General features: G+C 49.7%; 1 protein-coding gene across 1 annotated transcript; it reads left to right on the top strand.

Moving 5' to 3' along the window:
* Positions 1-5,440: 5,440 nt before the first annotated feature.
* On the top strand, positions 5,441-18,539 carry Masp2 (MBL associated serine protease 2). Its single transcript, XM_071618541.1, has 10 exons — positions 5,441-5,734; positions 5,904-6,081; positions 6,668-6,799; positions 8,569-8,765; positions 8,965-9,112; positions 11,181-11,299; positions 12,933-13,011; positions 15,144-15,278; positions 15,777-15,851; positions 16,993-18,539. The coding sequence occupies exons 1-10, from the start codon at positions 5,441-5,443 to the stop codon at positions 17,751-17,753; spliced, it is 2,118 nt and encodes a 705-aa protein (XP_071474642.1). The 3' UTR covers positions 17,754-18,539.
* Positions 18,540-20,169: the final 1,630 nt, after the last annotated feature.

Raw genomic sequence — 20,169 nt, 5'->3', positions numbered from 1 at the left:
GCAGTCCTAGAAGCCAGGCTAGGGGACTGGGGTCTTCCCTGGTGTCTCCCAACTCTCACGGAGGCCCCAGTGAGGCCAGGAAGCAGCCGTGGCCACAGGGCGCAGCCACTGGTGGTCAGGGAGGCTGTCACTTGCTTCCTGTAGGGTCCAGCAGGGCCAGGCTCCAGCCTGGGGACCAGGCATCTTACTGATCACAGTTCTCTGAGGATGGAGCTATCCCCTCCCCACCCTGAAGGTGAGGCAGGTGATGTGCCCAAGGTGACAGGGGTCCCAAGCAGGCAGCCACCCTTTTAAGAACCATCCCACCCCTGCGGGCCAGGGCTCCTGGCAGGGGGGCCTGCGCAGACCCCTCTCCACTCCCCACTTCCCAGCAGCCCCATCTCGAGGGTGGCCCGGGCAGGGGTCACTGCTGGGGAAAAGGTGGGGGCAACCTTAGGCCCTGAAGTTCTGGGGGTCTCAATAAAAAGGACCAGGGGGTTGCAACTCGGTGTAGAGCGCCCCCTGGGCTCGTCCTCAATCCCTGTGTCAGGACACCTGTCGGCAGGGGAGAGGAGCCCAGGGCAGAAACAGCCCTGCCTGGTGTGGAGGCCAGGGCACAGCCTCCCCTGCAGGGTGGAGGGACCCGAACTCTCCCACCCACCACAAAGGGGCATCTTCAAGGTCCCGCCCTGGGATGGGCAGGGGACTGATATGCTGGAGCAGCAGCAGCCTTGGTGAGGATGGGACCCGAGTCCCCCCAAGGTCCCAGCAGTTTTGAGGGCTGCAAAACAGCCCAGTTTGTGACAAGGGAAATAAACTCAATCCTACCTGATTTTTATTTTTGGTACCAGGGATTGAGCCCAGGAGCTTAACCACGGAGCCACATCCCCAGCCCTTTTTAATATTTTATTTTGAGACAGGGTCTGGCTGAGTTGCTTAGGGTCTTGCTTTTGCTGAGGCTGGCTTTGAACTCATGGCCCTCCTTGCCTCAGCCTCCTGAACCGCTGGGATCACAGGTGTGCGCGCCACTGCGCCCAGCAAAATTTCTTCAGTTAGCTCCATCCCTGGTTGAAGGGTTCAGATCATTCTCTGGCTGTCCGCACCAGGCACTCCGTCCTTGCTGGAAGCAGTCCCTTATTCTCTTTGAGCTGATTATTTTGGAATTTATCTTCTGTGATATAAAATGAAATATATTTGGTCTTTCTCCCCAATTTCTGACACACAGTCATAAAACTCTGGCGTTTCCTGATAACTAGTATCTTCAGACATTCTAAATCCGCTCCTTTTAATGGCACCTGAGTGTATGCTAATGAGGTGAGTTAGGGTAGGGCCACGGGGAAGATGGAGTGATCAGAGGGACAGGATTTACAGCCCCACCTGCCAGAGGACTCAGGAAGGGAATGGAGTTTAGACTTTGTAAACACTTTTGAAGGTTTTGTTTGTTTGTTTTATTGTTTCTTGTTTCATTCCCCCTCCCTCCTGTACCAAGGCTTGAACCCAGAGCTACATCCCTAGACCTTTTTATTTGGGCACCAGAGATTGATCCCAGGGCCCTCCACCACTGCTTAGAGCCTCACTAAGTTGCCAAGGCTGGTTTCAAACTTGTGATCCTCTTACCTCAGTCTCCTGAGTCGCAGGGATTACAGCTGTGTGCCGCAGCCCCCAGCTATTTGATTTTTGAGGCAGAGTTTGGCTAAGACTGGCCTCAAACTGTCCTCGGCCTCTGCAGTCCCTGGGATTACAGGCGGCCGCCACCACGCCTGGTTTGTAAGCACTCTGGGCAAAGAGATCTGGTGGCTTGCAGGTGCTCGGCTCGCAGGTGAGTGTCAGCAGAGACTTGGCAACACCCTTTAGAGTAACCCAGTGCAGGCGCTGACCCGCCTTCTGTGATTTGTCCTAGCAAATTCATGGAACCCAAGGGTCCCCAGAGGGACCTCTGATTTATAGTAGGTTGGCCAGAAGTGAGGTTGGCATCCGAGTGGGGCCAGTCTTGTGGGACTGAGCCCTCACCCTGTGGGATACGACGCCATCTCCTGGTAGCGTCAGCTGGTGTCTGGGCAGAACAACTCGGTGCACAGGAAACAACTCGTGGTGGTTGTATGTCTGCAGTGGAAGAGAATTGTTGGTTTGTGTGTTTCTTCTCTTTGTGTCTCTAGATAACATGCTCATATTACTACTTCTGGACTTATATTAGCCATAATCTCTCTCTCTCTCTCTCTCTCTCTTTTTTTTTTTTTTGTACCAGAGCTTGAACCCAGGGATGCTTAACCACTGAGCCACATCCCCAGCCCTATTTTGTATTTTATTTAGAGACGGGATGTCGTTGAGTTGCTTAGAGCCTCACTAAGTTGCTGAGGCTGGCTTTGAATTTGCAATCCTCCTGCCTCAGCCTCCGGAGCTGGGATTACAGGTGCGCACTACCGCACACAGCTCAAGCCATAATCCCTTGATTTCCAGCTCGGGAAAATGAGGACTCCTTCCCTGCCCCTGCCCCACTCTCCACAGCTGAAACGCAGTCTGGATTAGCTGGGTCTTCAGTGTTTGCACTGTGACATCAACATGAGCCTGGCTCATGCTGGCCCGGATGACGAGGGGATTCTGTGGCTCTGACCTCCTACACAGCTCCCAGGAGCTTGGTCATGGTTTTCATTTCCTTTGTTCTTAATGAATTCATCACTGATCAGCCTTAAACTTTCACACTTGTCTAAAGCTCTTTTTATGGTCTTTAGGCTCAACAGGTGGCTTATCATTTTCATTTTTTTTTTTTAAAGAAAGAGAGAGAGAGAGTGAGAGCGAATTTTTTTAATATTTACTTTTTTAAGTTTGCGGCAGACACAACATCTTTGTTTGTGTGTGGTGCTGAGGATCGAACCCGGGCCGCACGCATGCCAGGCGAGCGCGCTACCGCTTGAGCCACATCCCCAGCCCTTCATTTTCATTTTCCTAGACGATCTGTCCGCAGCCTCCTCACTACCCCAGTGGAAGCCCCTCTCGGGCCCCGAGTCTTCCCATTGTTGGTTCCCCCCTTGTTTTAGTGGAGCATATCCCACAGTAGCTTTCTGAGGAAAGGAACGTGGAAAACAAGCTTTTAAGTTTTGACATTTATGAAAATGTTTTGTTCCACCCTCAGGCGTGCTTGACTGATAGGTGAAGCCTTGGGTGGAGGACTCTGAACTCACAGGTGGGTAGCCAGACATTCCACCCCACTTAGAGGCCTCAGCCCCTCTCAGGGAAGCTCTCCAGAGGATATTGAAGTGGCCTCGTGACCTGGTGGCTAGCTTCCCCCACAACAAGTGCTCCAAGAGCTGAGGGGACGCTGCCACGTCGTGTGTGGCCAGGCCACACCAACCCTTCAGCAGTACTCTGCCCAGAAGGCCTAGTTGTATGTGTAAGACCACAAGAGGGTGTGACACCCTAAAGCACGAGTCACCAGAGGCCATCTGAGACTCGGACTACTGTACCCTTCTAGCTCCTTTCTTTTTTGGCAGTGGGAGGGGTACTGGGGACTGGACCCAGGAGTGCTCTATTACTTAGCTACATCCCCAGCTTTTTTTTCTTAATTTGAGGCAGGGTCTCACTAAATTGCTGAGGCTGGCCTCTAACTTACGATCTTCCTGCCTCAGCCTCCTGAGTCACTGGGATCACAGGCGTGGGCCACCCTTCTAGCTCTTGAAAGTTTCAAGGTGTCCCCTTTTTTTTTTAGTTATAGTTGGACACAATACCTTTATTTTTTTATTTGTTTTTATTTATGTGGTGCTGAGGATTGAACCCAGCACCTCGCACTTGCCAGGCAAGCGCTCTACTCATGAGCCACAGCCTTAGCTCTCAAGGTGTCCCTTTTCCTGACCCTTTGGATGTGATTTTCTAGGAGTTTCCTTCCCCCTCTGCTCTCTTACTCTCCTTGTAGGACATGATTTTTCCCTCCAGTGTTTTGAAATGGTATGCGTAAATGTCTAAATTTTTATCTATTTCTCTGGGCCCTTGGAGACACTTTGTTTTTCATTATTTATTTGTTTGCTTATTTTATTTTTTGGTACTGAGCCTCATCCCCAGCCTTTATTATTTTCATTTAGAGACAGGGTCTCACTAACTTGCTTAGGCTGGCTTTGAATTTGTCACTCTCCTGCCTCAGCCTCCTGAGTTGTTGGGATTACAGGCTGGCCCCACCACCTCCAGCTATGACATGTTTTTCTGTGGTGCTGAAGATCAAACCCAGGGCCTCGTGCACACCAAGCATGTGCTCACAGGCCAGGCAAGGCTCCACCACAGCCAGCCCTGAGGACATTCAGTCAGCACCAAGAGGTCCAGTTCTGGGGAGTTTTCTTGAACGGTTTTGTTTAAAATCCCCACTCCAGCCTTCACAACTTAGTGAGACCTCATCTCAAGATAAAATATAAAAAATAAAGAGCCAGGTGTGGTAGCCTGTAAACCCAGCGATGCTGGAGACTGAGTCAGGAGAATTGCAAATTGCAAGCCAAAAACAGCAATTTTAGTGAGGCCCCAAGCACCTTACCCAGACTCTGTCTCAAAATAAAAAATACAGCTGGGCATGGTGGCACAAGTCTGTAATCCCAGAGATTCGGGAGGTTGAGGCAGGAGGATCCCGCTTTCAAAATCAGCCTCAGCAACTTACCCTAAGTAATTTAGTGAGACCGTGTTTCAAAATAGAACATAAAAAGGGCTGGGGATGTGGCTCTGTGGTTAAGCGCCCCTGAGTTCAATCCCTGCTACCACAGAAAATAAAAATATGTGTACACTCTGCTATTGAGCCATGAGCAAGGCCCTGGGTTCCATCCCCAGTACCACCGATAGACAGATAGATAGATAGATGGATGGATGGATGGATGGATGGATGGATGGATGGATAGATTTAAATATCATGTTGTGTGGCTGCCTCAGCAGTGAGGAGCTCAGCAGTGAGGGAACTGGGGGTCTCGACATCCCACTTGCCCTCAGCTAGGGCTGGGACCCTCCATTTCACTCCTGTGGCTGGGGTAGGGATGAGGGATGGCTACTTTCTAGAGGGCCTGGTGCCCTGATCCTGACTCCCCTGCAGACCTTGCCCGATGCTGTGGGTCCCAGGCTCCCACCCTTGGGCACTCCTGGCCTCTCCCCTCCCAGCTCAGGGTGCCCTGGAGAGGGGGTGAGGCAGCAGCCACCTCTGCTCCTCGGCCTCCCCTCAAGTCCACGTTGTCATGGAAGCCCACCTCGCAGGTCACCAGGTCACATGCCACGGGTGAAGGGCAGGGCCGGGATTTGTCCCCAGGCTGTGGTTGCCCAGGTTGGTCTCCTGGAGCCACCTGACCTTCTAGCCAGGGACCCGGGACAGGGGACAGACAGGCGTCCTGGTGTGGATTCCCGGAATCCCGGGGCGGGCGGCTGGGGGCAGGGCCAGGTGCTGGGCAAACAGACCAAAGGTGAGAGGGGCAGGCTGTGGTGCACAGGCCACCGGGGGCACGCCATGAGGTGGGTGGGAGCCCCCAGGCCGCCAAGCTGGACGCCGAGCCCCGGCCCAGCCTGCAGGCTGCTGGTCCTCCTGGGCCTGCTGGGTGGGGGTTCAGCAGCCGTCCCCATGGGCCCCACGTGGCCTGAGCCTGTGTTCGGGCGCCTGACGTCCCCTGGCTTCCCGAGGGAGTATGGCAACCACCAGGAGTGGCGCTGGGCCCTGAGGGCGCCTCCCGGCTACCGCCTGCGCCTCTACTTCACCCACTTCCACCTGGAGCCCTCCTTCCGCTGCGAGTACGACTTCGTCAAGGTGCAGTTGGGCGCAGACTGGGGGTCTCTTGTGGGCAGGGGGCAAGTTCAAGACCCTCCAAAGGACTGGCCATGGCTGGGGGGACACCAGGGGACAGGGTCTGGCCTTGGCCAGCAGGGAGGGCAGGCCCGGGTCTTCTCTCTCCTCCCTGTGACCCCTGCCCCCACAGCTGAGCTCGGGGACCAAGGTGCTGGCCACGCTGTGCGGACAGGAGAGCACGGACACGGAGCAGGCGCCGGGCAATGACACCTTCTACTCCCTGGGCCCCAGCCTGGACGTCACCTTCTGCTCCGACTACTCCAACGAGAAGCCTTTCACGGGGTTCGAGGCCTTCTATGCTGCTGAGGGTGAGGGAGAGGAGGGTCCTGAGGTGGCCTGTCCACAGCTGTGGGCGACTGAGCCAGCCAACCCTGCCCCTGCCTGCAGACTCCCGTCTCCCCTGGGGCTGGGTCCTTGTCAACCCCAGCGGGCAGTTGAGTCCCCTTCCAGCTGACACCATCCACAATGCAAATCTCAGTTATGCGGACTGAGCCCTCACCTGCTCCTGACCAAGCACAGGCGGGAAAACGAGGCCCACAGCAGGGGCCCCGGCTGTGCGTGGGCTTTACGTGGACACTAGACTTCAGCTTCTGGCCCTGCAGGGACCAGCTGTATGACCTCTCTGTGTTCAGAAGGCCAGGGTTTGGTGGCGCCTCACTAATCCTGCCGCTGAGCATTCCCTCGCTACTGGGCAGACATGGGCCAGCGCAGCCCTCACTGGTTTCAAAAAGGTGCTATTTACGTCTCCCAACTGGGACTGAAAAGCTGGGCACAGCACCCAAGGCTCCTCTTAGGTCAGCCACTGAGCTCGCTGTCCCCCGAGTCCCCGGCCAGGCCCAAGCTCGTCCCACTTCCATCCCTCCTGAGCCCCTGCCTGGCCCACCTCTCCCCCAGACATTGATGAGTGCCGAGAGCCCCCGGGAGAGGAGGCCACCTGTGACCACCACTGCCACAACCATCTGGGTGGCTTCTATTGCTCCTGCCGCGCCGGCTACGTCCTCCACCAGGACAAGCGCACCTGCTCAGGTGAGCCCACCTGCCCGAGGCCCCCAGCCCTCAGGGCCATCGCTGACTGCCGGCTCTGGGGGAGCCTTGGCAGGGACCGCCTTCCCCCTCTCTGCCCACCCCACCCACTCCCCCCAGAGCCTTGGCCCAGTCGTCCCTCTTCAGCTCATTAGCATGTGCCCTGTCCTCACTGTGCTCCTGGCCCCACTGGGCTCTGAGAGTCCCTGGCACAGCCACCTTCCCTTCATGGGCAGCTGCTCCCAGCTCCCAGAGAGGGGAGATGGGGGTCTTGGGCCTGGGTCCTCTGGCCAAGTCTGGCATACCAGGGTCCCCTCCCTCCACCAACTTCAGAGTGGGGGTCAGGGCATGCTCCAAAGCCACCTGTTCCTGGTCCCCTTTGGTCTCCATGGCCCAGACGCTGGTTCTCCTGTACCCCTGCCAAGCGCTGCATGGTCAGTGCCTTGGGGAGCTGGCTCTGACCCTGCCTCCCCACTCGCTGTCCCCTCTCGATCTCTTTTCCAGAGCAGAGCCTCTGACCCTCCTTGGCTCCGCCTGCCCAGCCCAAGGGCTGCAGCTCTGGTTGCTGCTGCCCACAGCACCCAGCTCACGCGCCCCAAGGCCTGAGAATAAACCTGGCTCTCCCTCCACCGCTGCTGTGTGTCTCTGGGTGAAGGGTCCGGGGAGGTGGGTGGTGTGTGTCCTGGCCCCCTTCTCTCGGTCCCTGCCCTCCGCAGAGCCCGATGCAGCCCAGCCTGGTGGGAGCCCTTCCATGGGCCACAGACTCCTTTGCCAGAGGGCTTACTGCAGCCTCCTACTTTGGAGTTGGGCACTGAGGCCCAGAGAGGAGCAGGGGCTAGCCTAAGCTCACACAGTGACTGAGCACTCCCCACTGCATCCTCAGAGACTGAACTCCCAGCATCCTGGGGCTTGCTCCTGTTGGGGAGCCCCTCGGGGTCCTGTTCTGTTCTAAGGGAGCCTGACCTGAGGTGCACTGACCCCGGGAGGTGCTCACAGAGGGGTTGGGCTGGTGCCCCCCACATGGGGCTATTCCCTCTGCTCCATAGGGAGCAGCCCCATGGAAGCAGGGACCCCACTTCTCACAAGCCTCTGCCCCAATGCAGCACCCCACCCTGGGACAGGGGCTGGGAGGCAGACCCCCGCCCCCTGTAGATGGAGCCTGGCCCACACCAGTGCTGAGCAGAGTCCTCAGCTGTGGGAGGAAGGAGGGCAGCAGGACAGACCTGGGGAAGGGGCCGGGAGAGGCCCTTCCAGGAGGTTCTGAGGCCGGGCTGGGCTGGTCTTGCAGGTGTGGGTGGGAGCCACCTGGTGGGTGCACTTGGGAATTGCTGGGGTGGGCGTGGGGAATTCTAAGGAGCAGGAAGTCCCCGCCTGCCTCCTTTTCCCCTTTTTGGATTCCTAGGGACCGAAGGGGGGCTCCCTGCGTCCATGTTTGGGTGCCTCTTGCTCTGGCAGAACCTCCCTCCCCCCATGCCCTTCACCTCCAGCTTTGAGACCCTGGCTGAGGACGCCCACCCTCTAGGGCCGGGAGTGGGCCCTTGCAGGCTTCTGTCCCTGGTGCAGCAGACGCAGGTGGCCTATAGGCGGGGGCCCTCTCAGCCTTCCGGGTGGGGTGTTTCGTTTCCTCCAGCGCCTCGGGCCAGCTGTGTGCAGGCCTGGCCAGACTCAGGGACACAGATGCCCTGCTCTTCAGAAGCAACCCACCCTGCTGTCCCAGCAGAGGGCGGGCAGGGGGGCGCGCAGCCGCCCCACCGCTCTCCTCCTCTTCCCAGCCCTGTGCTCAGGCCAGGTCTTGCGCGGCCGGTCTGGGGAGCTGAGCAGCCCCGAGTACCCGGGGCCCTACCCCAAGCTCTCCAGCTGCTCCTACGGCATCCGCCTGGAGGAGGGCTTCAGCGTCACCCTGGACTTCGTGGAGTCCTTCGACGTGGAGGCCCACCCCGAGGCCCAGTGTCCCTACGACTCCCTCATGGTACGGCCTGAGCCCCGGCCCTCGGGTCCCCCTCAGCACAGCCCGTGGCCCAGCTCCTGTTCACCTCCGTCCAGGCCAGCCGGCTGGGGGGGGGGGACGGGCCACCTGTCCCACCAGCTCCCCTGAGCGAGAGCTTGCCCCTCACCCCAGCAGGAGCCCGGCAGCAGGTCCTGGGACTTCAGAGCTCCTCCTTTTTCAGATTCAGACGGACCAGGAGGAATATGGCCCTTTTTGTGGGAAGACATTGCCCCCCAGAATTGAGACAGGGAGCAACAACGTGACCATCCTCTTTGTCACTGACAAGTCAGGGGCCCACACAGGCTGGAAGATCCACTACACAAGCACAGGTGAGCGGGGGTCCCAACAGGCAGGAAGCTCAGAGCCTCTCCTCTCTTCCTTGTGTCAGGGAGCCATGGGGAGCGGAGCGCTTCCCAGGCCAGGCCCAGCCAGGGAGACCAGTGGGGAAGCCTGAGAAGCAAGGGCCTTCCACTGGTGCCTTCCTCCCCCGCCCTCCCATCCCCCAACACGTCCTTCCACCCCCCACTGGCCCCTCACCCACATGCCCTTCCAGAGACATGGAACTCAGTCCAGTGGGGACAGTAACATAACCAGACTCCCTGGCAGGCACAGCCTCAGAGCCAAGGTCTGGGCATGGTGAGAGTCCGGAGGAGGGACCTGGCCCAGGCGGGGACTGGATGCTAGGGAAGGTGCCCTGGAACAGGAAATCCCCAAGACAGCAATGGAGGACCCAATGGGTGGCAGGGTATCTGGGCCCAGGAAAGGGGACATGCCAGCACCAGCCCAAAGGTGCCACCATTCAGGGTGTGGAGCTGTAGGGGGTGAGGTGTGGGCTGCAGAGGGTTTGGGCTAGAACTACAGCACAGGGGGTCAGCAGGACCCATGACCTCTGTCTGCAGGGGCTGCCCCTGGCCTTGATTCTGCCCTCTGGGCCCTTCCAGCACCTTTTTTTTTTTTTGTACTGGGGATTGAACCCAGGGGCACATTACCACTGAGCTACATCCCCAGCCATTTTTTTTAATTCATTTTTTTATTTTGAGACAGAGTCTCAATAAGTTGCTTAGGGCCTTGCTAAGTTGCTGAGGCTGGCCTCAAACTTCTAATCCTCCTGCCTCAACCTCCCAAGCCACTGGGATTACAGGGATAAGCCATGTGCCCAGTGCTAGCAGCTCTTCCTCATGACAGGCCCTCAAAGTTAGAAGCCCTGGGCCCTGTGTGATGAGAGCCACCTCAGGACCCTGGCTGGGTGGGGTGAACCCAGCTGCTCTAGCAGCTTAGCAGGTCGCTGGAGGGAAGAGTGTCAGGGAGAAGCGGGGCCACAGGCTGTGGCCTGAAACTGGGGGTGAGAGCAAGCAGGGGCTTGGGCTGGTGGAAGGCAGTCTCCCCAGGGCTCGAGTACTGTGGTGGGTGCCAGCAGGGAAGGCTGAGGCTCCCCAGGTCTTCTGGATCTTTTTTTTTTTTTTAAGAAGTTGTGAATGTTTTTTGTTTTAATATTCTTTAGTTGTCATTGGGCCTTTATTTTGTTTATTTATATGTGGTGCTGAGAATTGAACCCAGGGCCTCACACACGCCAGGCAAGCCCCCGTCTGGATCTTTTTGAGGCTCCCCAAGTCCCCCGGAGCTTTGGTCTCTGGCCCATCTCGGAGCCCTGGTGTCCCCCCGTGTCACCCTGGCATCTTATGGGTGTCATGAGGCTTGATTGCAGCTTGCTCTTTCCAACCACTCGTCCAAGTGCTGCCCTAGTACTCCTCCCCTGTCCCCAGGAGCCATGACTTAAACCCACTTGATTTTAAGTCACATGTGTCTTGCTCCTGGCTGTGGGAGGAAGGAGGGCAGCAGGACAGACCTGGGGAAGGGGCCGGGAGAGGCCCTTCCAGGTGGTTCTGAGGCCGGGCTGGGCTGGTTTGCAGGTGGGGCGGTGCACTGTCTTTCTGCACACCTGGCCTTCTTACCTATCCACGGCTGAGTGCCAAGCAAAGACAAATAACTGTGTGTGTGTGTGTGTCTGTCTGTCTTTGTGTGTCTGTGTGTGTGGTACCTGGGATTGAACCAGGGGTACTTTATCACCGAGCTACATCCCCAGCCCATTTAGTTTTTTAAAAATTTTGAGCAGGGTCTTGGTAAGTTGCTGAGGGTCTTGCTAAGCTGCCAAGGCTGCCTCAAGTTTGTGGTCCTCCTGCCTCAGCCTCCAGGTGGCTGAGATTATGGGTGTGGGCCACCTCGCCTGGCAAAGCAACAGATCTTAATTTGTGCAAGCCACTGAGTTTAATCTTGCTTTTGAGACTTTCTTTGTATCATAAAGGTTTGCTTTAGAAGTCAAGAACTTCAGATTGCTAAATTCAGACTTGGCTGCTACTGACCACATCAAAGTCACTAAGCCTGCTTTCCTCTGCACAGCGCAGCCGTGTCCTGATCCGATGGCACCACCTAATGGTCACATTTCACCTGTGCAAACCAAGTACATCCTCAAAGACAGCATCTCTGTCTTCTGTGAGACTGGCTATGAGCTTCTGCAAGTGAGTTACTACAAAACCATACTCACAGGGTCACAATCATGGCGAGATGTGCACACACGTGTGAGCAGATGCGCGGAAAGAGTGTGAAAGAGGCAGGGCAGCTCTGCGGTCAGTGCTTCAACAATAAAAAGCAGATCCACTCGTAGACCACAGGGACGGCCATGGAGAGTTTCGTCCTTGGGAATCCTGCCTTCTTAAAAATTATTTATTTTTACATTTATTGGGGGGGAGGGTTGGGGATGGAACCCGGGCATCACACATGACAGGCAAACGCTTACCACAAGCTACTTGGAGAGCTGGTGATTAAAAGGGGAACTTTTGTTCGCTCGCTGCAGCAGCTAGCTCTTCATAAAGTGGCTGAAACGACAGAAAGAGGCACTCACCAGACTGTTCCATGAGCCCTGCGGCAACACCGCGTATTAAATCAAGGTCCTCCCTCTGGTCAACGGATGACCTTCCCATGGAACAACTTCTGGGCCCACAAAAAATTAGACAGTGGTGGGAAAGAGTATATTCTGCAAAGTTATAAATAGTGATCACTGTTAAGGGAGAGGGAGTATAATTTAAAAAAATGCTTAGCATGTTGCTTTAGGGGCACAGGTAAGAGATTAACACGTCCTCTTTATGTTCTTCAAAATTGTCACTGAATCCCAGTGGTAAAAAGTAATAACACTGAAATGATAGCTGGCGATGCAACCCACAGTCCTGTGGAGGGTCAGAACCAAAAAAAAAAAAAAAAAAAGATTCCCACCTTGCGAGCTCTTTCCTACAATTCCTTGACTATAAACTTGTTCAGTTTCTCACTTGATTTAAAAAAACAAAACAAAAAAAGACACCTTGAGGTCCTCTGAAGCATAAAGCTTCTGCCAATGCCACCCTCTTTGTGTGTGTGCGTGTGTGGGGTATCCTGGGGGTTGAACCAGAGGTGCTTTACCACTGAGCCACATCCCCAGCCCTTTTGGTTTTTTTGAGACAGTGACTCACTAAGTTGCTGAGGCTGACCTCCAATTTGTGATCCTCCTGCCTCAGCCTCCCTAGTAGCTGGGATGACGGGCATGCGTCACCAGAGCCGGCCATCCTCTTTCATTTTACTGTTTGGTTTTATTTCAGAAAGTTAAAATAGTTTTCCCTCTAAATCCCACTGATGGGAAAGCTGATTACATGCAAAGCTCATGACAATATTTCAGTAGCCTTCCTCTGGCTGATCTACTGGCCTCAGGTCAGAAAGACACACAGGGGCTCTGTGTCTGATCATGCCAGCCTTTCCCAAGCTTTGGACCACACACCTCGGGCACTTTATATAAAGGGTGAACTTTGAGTTCTAATGCGTTTTTGGATTACTGTGGAAAGCAAAAAAACATAAATCACTGCAGCAGAAATACCGATGCAGGTTTAGAGTTGAGATATCTAACAGGTGACCTAACCTAGCAGAGCTTTGTGTAGCACGTGCATATGCACCAGGCAGCTGGGTGTGCACCAAGTCCAGGCCCCCCGTGTGCCACCACACATGAGCTCTGTTCATGTGGCTGCCACCTCCCTTTTGTGAAGCACTGGAATAGGAACTGCTGTGGGGCCCAGCTCTCGGTGACTAGAGGATGTAAACAAGGAAATTACTGTCTGAATTTCTCTTTAGGGTGCTTTGCCCCTGAAATCATTCACTGCAGTCTGTCAGAGAGATGGATCTTGGGATCGACTCATGCCAGAGTGCAGCTGTACGGCCGTGTGGTGACAACTCCCTCACCTGCTGCTACCCTTACTGCTTCTGTCACTTCTCTGCCCCTCCCCCCAAACAATGGTTACATATATCAGGGCTTTGATTCAAAACTTGCTTCTCCTCCTCAGTCAGCACTTAGAGGCTCCAACAGCACGAGGTTACTAGGGAAAAGTCAAAGTGTGCTCTTTGCATACATTATACACACACACAGTGACATTGAGAACCCATCACACCACCCAGTGAGAGTATAATCACCATTATTGTTTTGGTGTGTATCCCTCCAATTACACATATCTCACATGTATGAACATGTACTTGCTGCCACATGTTGAGATGGGAGTCATTCTGTCCATATGTATGTACATAAACACACATATGCACACTCACAAACTGGGATAATGGTGCACCATTTTGTAGACTAAGAATCATATAAATTTAAAGAATCGTAAAAATAGCATTTCAATTGTAAAAATACAAACGTGTAAATTGAAAAAAATAAGGAATTTACAATATACAGCAAAAGCATCTTTTGCCTCTCTCCAAACTACCACTGAGTTTGCGGGGTATACTGGAGGATGGAGCTCAGTTAAAAGCACTTGCCTGGCTTGCACGAAGCTGAGTTCATCCCCTGAAATGCCCTCCCCCCAAAAAAAATTGGGTGGAGGGGCTCTATTCATACTTTTTTTCTTAATATATTTTAATGTGGTGCTGAGGATTAAACCCACTGTCTTACACAGGCTAGGCGATCGCTCTACCTCTGAGCCCCAGCCCAGCCCTATTCCTTCATTCTTTATCTCCTGTTTTGAACATGCATTTCATTATGATGGCCTTGAACCAAATGATGGCACTGTGCTTCCTCCTGGCTGGGACACCTTCCCTCATCTGCCTGACTTTAAGAGGCCTACTCCTGGATCTGTGTACAGCCCCAATCACTTTGGTGCTTTTACTTTATCCAATTTCTGTTGCCACAGTTTTGCTATTGTCAGGTGTAGATTTAAGTCTATGTACCTTTTTTTGTGTATTCTTTTGCAAAGGTTTTCATAGAACAAATTCTATGGAACAAGAAACTTAAGTTTTTTTTCTTTTTATAAATTTATATCTCCACCAATGAGAAAACAGTAAAGAGCTGGTCTGGGTTTGAATGCTGATCCTGCCACTTTTTGCTGTGCCCAGGTGGCAAAACACCAGTCTCATCTTCTCATCTACAGCATGGCAGATTGGCCCTGTCAAGAGCTGTAGTGACATTGAGGAGGAAGGTGGAGAACTTGGCACAGAGCCAGGCCCACAGCTACAAGGTTGCCAAAGTGCAGCTTTAATATCCCCAATAGAACTACACCAACAACCCATGTCTACTGTGGAGAGATCTAGGACTTCAGACAAAAATCGCTCCATCTCGTTTGTATCACAAATTGGCTAGTGATGTCCTAAGCACTGTCAATTCTGGTCCACACTCAAGGGATGAAATGACGACCCTCAACACAACTGTTTTGCTCAGACTCCAGGTGGTCTAAAGTTCTGGTTGGAAAGGGCCAGAAGGCCCTGGGTTCATTGGCTTATCTTGACCCAGGCCTGCTGCTCTCCTCCTCCCAGAGTGCTGCTACACGGCAGCCTTGTGTCTTCTTTCTGCACCAGGGATGGAGCCCAGGGGAGGGCTACCACTGAGCAACACCCCAAATCCTTTTTATTTTTTGAGACATGGCCTTGCTGTTACTTAGGGCCTTGTCAGTTTGCTGAGGCTGGACTCCAGTTTGTAATCCTCCTTAATAACCCGAGTGCACTGCACCTGGCTAGTCTTTGTTTCATGAGAAATAAGGAACTCCAAGTATTTCCTTTAGGGAAGGCACCGCCCTGATCCTCTCCTGGCCCAGCCATCTAATTAGAATCTGGACATGAGTGATGCTTTGAGATCACATTAATGTGATTCTTGCCACTTCCTAGAGATGAAATTCATAATACCAACCACATAGGGGGACATGCATGTGGTCCAGCCCACCTTCTAGATACGCTGCTAGTGGTCTTCAGAACTTTTCACTAATTTTATGGTTCTGGAGATGAAACTCAGGTCTCCTCAGGCAAGTGCCCTGCCACGGAGTCTACCCCCAGCCCTCCCTTCCCATATTTCTTCACTAGTGGTGGACTGTGGCCCTCCAGAGGAGCTGCCCAATGGCCAAGTGGAATACCTCACTGGTCCTGAAGTGACCACCTATAGAGCTGAGGTTCAGTACCACTGCACAGAGACCTTCTATACAATGAAGAGGAATAATGGTAAGAAAGGTTTGCAAAGTTGGGGTGGCGATATTTAGAACTTAAGCTTTCGTGTTCTGGAAATAAACTTTAACCAACATTTTTGGCTAAGGAAGACAAAAGATTAAAAGGCACTTCTCCCACCGCTAAGTGAAATATTACAGCTAAAGTGACTTTAATGTCAATTTGCAAGAATCTGGAAACAGATCTTATCTAGTAAATGACTACTACAAACACACAATATATTCCAAATGGTTTAATTTAACAAGTCAAAACGTTATCATTAAGCACTTGAGATCTTGATACATATTCAAGTTACACATCTAAAAGGTTTCCACTTTGCAAGCAAACATGGTAATGCAGAGACCTCCTATTTATGAAATCATGTAAAATGGTTAGTCAGACACCTCTACCTCCCACAGATGCTCAAGAATCAACATTTTTCAAGGGGGTATTCAAGCAAATGACAACCAAGTTATACATGCAGTTAAACATTTTTGCTTTTCCAATGATTTGCAGGTAAATATGTGTGTGAGGCTGATGGATTCTGGACGAGCTCCAAAGGAGAAAAAACACTCCCAGTCTGTGAGCCTGGTAATGGACACATTTATACAAGATTCATAATTGACGGAAAGGAGAACTGGGTGGGAGACAATAAGAAGTGCTTTAGCTGTGGTAGGCAGAAATGAAACTTTAGCACTTGGCTCTTAGACCAAGTTATTATTTCCAAATAATCCGTTCTCATTATCCCCTTTCCACACAGAGAGGTTGTGCAGTGCTGACTGCATCAGTCATTTGATTATTTTTGACCTTATAACTAGGCAAGCATAAAAAATTAAATGATTTTTTAAATTATCTTGAACCATTTATACATTTATAAACACGAGTTCTTCTGTTGTTACTTTTCTTCTCTGTAAAAATGCTATTAAAACCCAAAGCTAATAACTTCATTATTTCCCTAAGCAATTGTTTTCAATGACATCTAGGTTTTTAAACATTAATGCAATTTGCTTTTTAATAGTGCTTAATTTTTTTTAAACCAGAATTGGCTCTAACAATAATAGTTGAGAATGATTTTTTTTAAAAAAATTTGAAAGGTAATAATATATTCATTACCCCTCTGTTATTTGGCTTAAATTGTTTTTTTTAAACCTATACTTGGCCGACACAACGTTTGTGAGTTTAATACAAGTATACTGCCATAACGGGAAACATATGCTACATTAATGAGCATAATTAATCTGCAATAAGGACACAGTAAGATTCAGTGTTTGGAAGAATCAACCAGACCACAAATAATAATTTCTGACCTGAAGGGTCCTGGATGGTACTGGGATGGAACCTGGGGCACTCTCCCATTGAGACACATCCCAGCCCTTTTTATTTTCTGAGACAGAGGTGAAGCTGCTCAGGCTAGTCTTGGATCTCCTGAGTTGCTGAGATTCTAGGCATGTGCACTGCACACAGCTCCCCAAATCTTATAGACCAAATTCTTTTAGTAAAAAAAAAAAAAAAATTTATTTCCAAAATTTAAATTTCACTCACAATTTCCTGAGGAACTAAGAAATACCAAAATTATTTACAACTTTGAATTGTGCTATTTAGGAAACACTCCTACTTGTAGGACCTAATTTTTGGCTGACATTAAACACACACACACCACCAAAGTGGTAAAAACTTGGAAAAAAAGCCCCACTGGATTTTTACAAAGTCTCTCTCACTGCTTCTTCCCCAGTGTGTGGACTATCAGCCCGGACTACAAGAGGTCGTATATATGGAGGGCAAAGGGCACAGCCTGGTGATTTCCCCTGGCAAGTCCTGTTACTAGGTCAAACTACAGCAGCAGGTGCACTTTTATATGACAACTGGATTCTAACAGCTGCTCACGCCATATATGGGCAAAAAGAAGAGGTATCTTCCCTGGACATTCGAATGGGCATCCTGAATAGACTATCGCATAACTACACAAAAGCCTGGGCTGAGGTTGTTTTTATACACGAAGGTTACACTCATGAGGCTGGTTTCGACAATGACATAGCACTGATTAAATTGAAGAACAAAGTTGTAATCAATAGCAACATCATGCCTATTTGTCTGCCAGGAAAAGAAGCTGAATTTTTGATAAGGACAAATGACATTGGAACAGCATCTGGTTGGGGATTAACCCAAAGGGGTTTTCTTGCTAGAAATCTAATGTTTGTCGACATACCAATTGCTGACCATCAAAAATGTACTGCTGCCTATGAAAAGCAGTATCCAGGGGGAAGGGTAACGGATAACATGCTTTGTGCTGGCTTAGAAACTGGAGGCAAGGATAGCTGCAGAGGTGACAGTGGAGGGGCACTAGTATTTCTAGACAACAAGACAGAGACTTGGTTTGTAGGGGGATTAGTGTCTTGGGGTTCTGTTAATTGTGGGGAAGCAGGTCAGTATGGGGTGTACACGAAAGTCATTAACTATATTCCCTGGATTGAGAACATAATTAATAATTTTTAATTTGCATGTGTTCAATCAGTAAATGAGTCAGTTTTAGAACCTTGTAAAAGATCTTAGCAGTAATGTGACATAGCAGCTACCGCCCCCCGCCACCACACACACAAAATAACCCAAACTCCAGGTGACACTGTTACAGGTACTAATCCATTTAATAGTATAATGCCACCCTTACTTGTTGATTGAAGGGGACATAAACCATCACAGTATTACAATGACATTCACCTTCACCACCCCAATATAACTCACTGCTTAAGATGCATTTACTTACAAAGCCCACCTTTTCATACTAGTTGTTTGCATTTCTGCAAATTGCTTGTCTATTTTCCACTTGTTCTTAATGATCTCAAAGAGTGCTTTATATATTATAGGACTATGGGTTTTAGGGGAGCAACTTTGAAAAATCATTTTATCCCCCAGGTAGATAAGATGTTCCTAGCAATTGGAAATAACCTAAATAATGTTCAACTTCAGAATACTGTCTAAATCAAATCTGGTATTTCCACAAAAGGAAATGTACTAGAAACAAGTGGTTATATTATAGATAAATCTGAAGTTTTTTTTTTTTTTCCCCCTTTTCCTTAACTGAACACAAAATTCTCAGGCACAGGTAAGCTTAACAATAGACAAATTCTACCATAGCTGAGTAGACAGTTCTATTATTCAATTCAGAGATACTCTCCTGTGTGTAATAATAAAAATTCTAATTATCAGATGCAACTGAATTACTGTGTAACTTCCTACTGTTCTACTATGGAAATACAGGTGCTGATTTAACCTTAAAATTTAATTTTAGTTGGCTATCCCTAAAACTTTTTATTTATTTATTTATTTATTTTGCACTGCTGGAGACTGAACCCAGAGCTTCATGCATGTGAGGCAAATGCTCTGCCGGAGTAACATCCCCAGCCTTCTTCCCTAAAAAATTTAACAGTAAATATTTAATTAAGTTTTTCAATATAGTTAGTTAACATTATATGAAAATTCACTCTTGACTTTAGGTCTAATTTCTCTTGTTCATATAAAGTGTAATTTCTTGATAATCACTTTTTAAAGGTAACTTTCCAGCATCTTTGTCACATAGGAAAAAGAAATCATGTTTTTCCAGTAAGACTCCAGACACTAAACTGTGGTGACAATAAAATTTTTATTCAACTGTGGTTCAAAAAAATTTTTAGAATGAATGCATTTAGATGACCAAATAAGACTTTTAAAAACAAATCTTTGCCAAATAGTTTAAGTACTTCTAAACTTTAATTTTTTTTTTAAGGGTAGAATAACTACCCACTATGTAGTATCATAAACATGTTAAATAAAAGGCTACTCAACATTGAAAGCCTTCTATGACCAGCAACTAGCTTTAACAAGTGTAAATAAGGTATTAAAACCATGCCATCGATAAGTTAACTTACCCCTGGGCTCCTTGAAGGCTTGTCAGTTTAGTCTTTGGAGGTCCCCGAATACCATTTTAAGTGTTACCATGTTACTGCTGCTGAGTAATAGTGCAAGTGCTAAAATGCAAAATTCAGATGGTACAGGGTTTGGAAATCATGCAGATTCAGATGCAGAAAAATATTAAAACAACTCAAGATCCTTTTACAGAGGAAACTGCATAACAAAACAAGGTGGCAATCACAGTCTAAAGGATGATTTCATTTATAAATGTTTAAAACACTCAACTTGCAAAATGACAAACCTATTTATGGTAATCTAAGTAGGTAAGGGCATCAGGTAAACTACCAACACAAAAACTGTCACATTCTTCCAGTTAGAAAACGAGATCCTTAATTCTCACAGGATTAGCATTTACATAAAAGTACAATAAAGAATCAATATATATTATTGCTTTTACATTCTTAACAATGCATTGTGAGAGTCTAATCTGAGTTCTGTAAGCGAGTTTATTCAACATTATTATACTTCCCTCCCTTGGAGGGCAAAGCCCACTTCACTTAACACTTCCACAGACAGACAACCCACCCTACTGGTTCTTAAAGCTATCAGGCTTCTTAATGGATTTCAGGCACAAGGTAATTTGTGGTTTCTTCTACTTTATCCCTATTGCAATTAATTCCACTTTTCAATCCCAAACAGAAAGGTACTGATAGTCCCTTCTTTTCAATTGATAGGCTTTGCTACAAAGCATTTGAAAATAATGTTTTGCCCACTCTCCCAAACAAGAATATTTTTAGAAGGCATTTCCCAATGGAGATTTTTACAGGCCATGTAAATAGAACATCACCCAAATGCACAGAGGCACTAAGAAAAAGCTGGAGGGTACTGCTTACCATTTTAGGTGCGGTCACCCAGACTTATTAAAAACTAGATTAAAAAAAGAAAAAAGAAAAAAAGAAAAACTTTTCACTTTGGACAATGCAAGAACAAATAGCAATTAAGTCTGGGTATCAGGTGTCAATGC

Source organism: Marmota flaviventris, chromosome 10 (assembly GCF_047511675.1).
Source record: "Marmota flaviventris isolate mMarFla1 chromosome 10, mMarFla1.hap1, whole genome shotgun sequence".
Lineage (NCBI taxonomy): Eukaryota > Metazoa > Chordata > Mammalia > Rodentia > Sciuridae > Marmota > Marmota flaviventris.
This window is presented reverse-complemented; position numbering and strand designations above follow the sequence as displayed.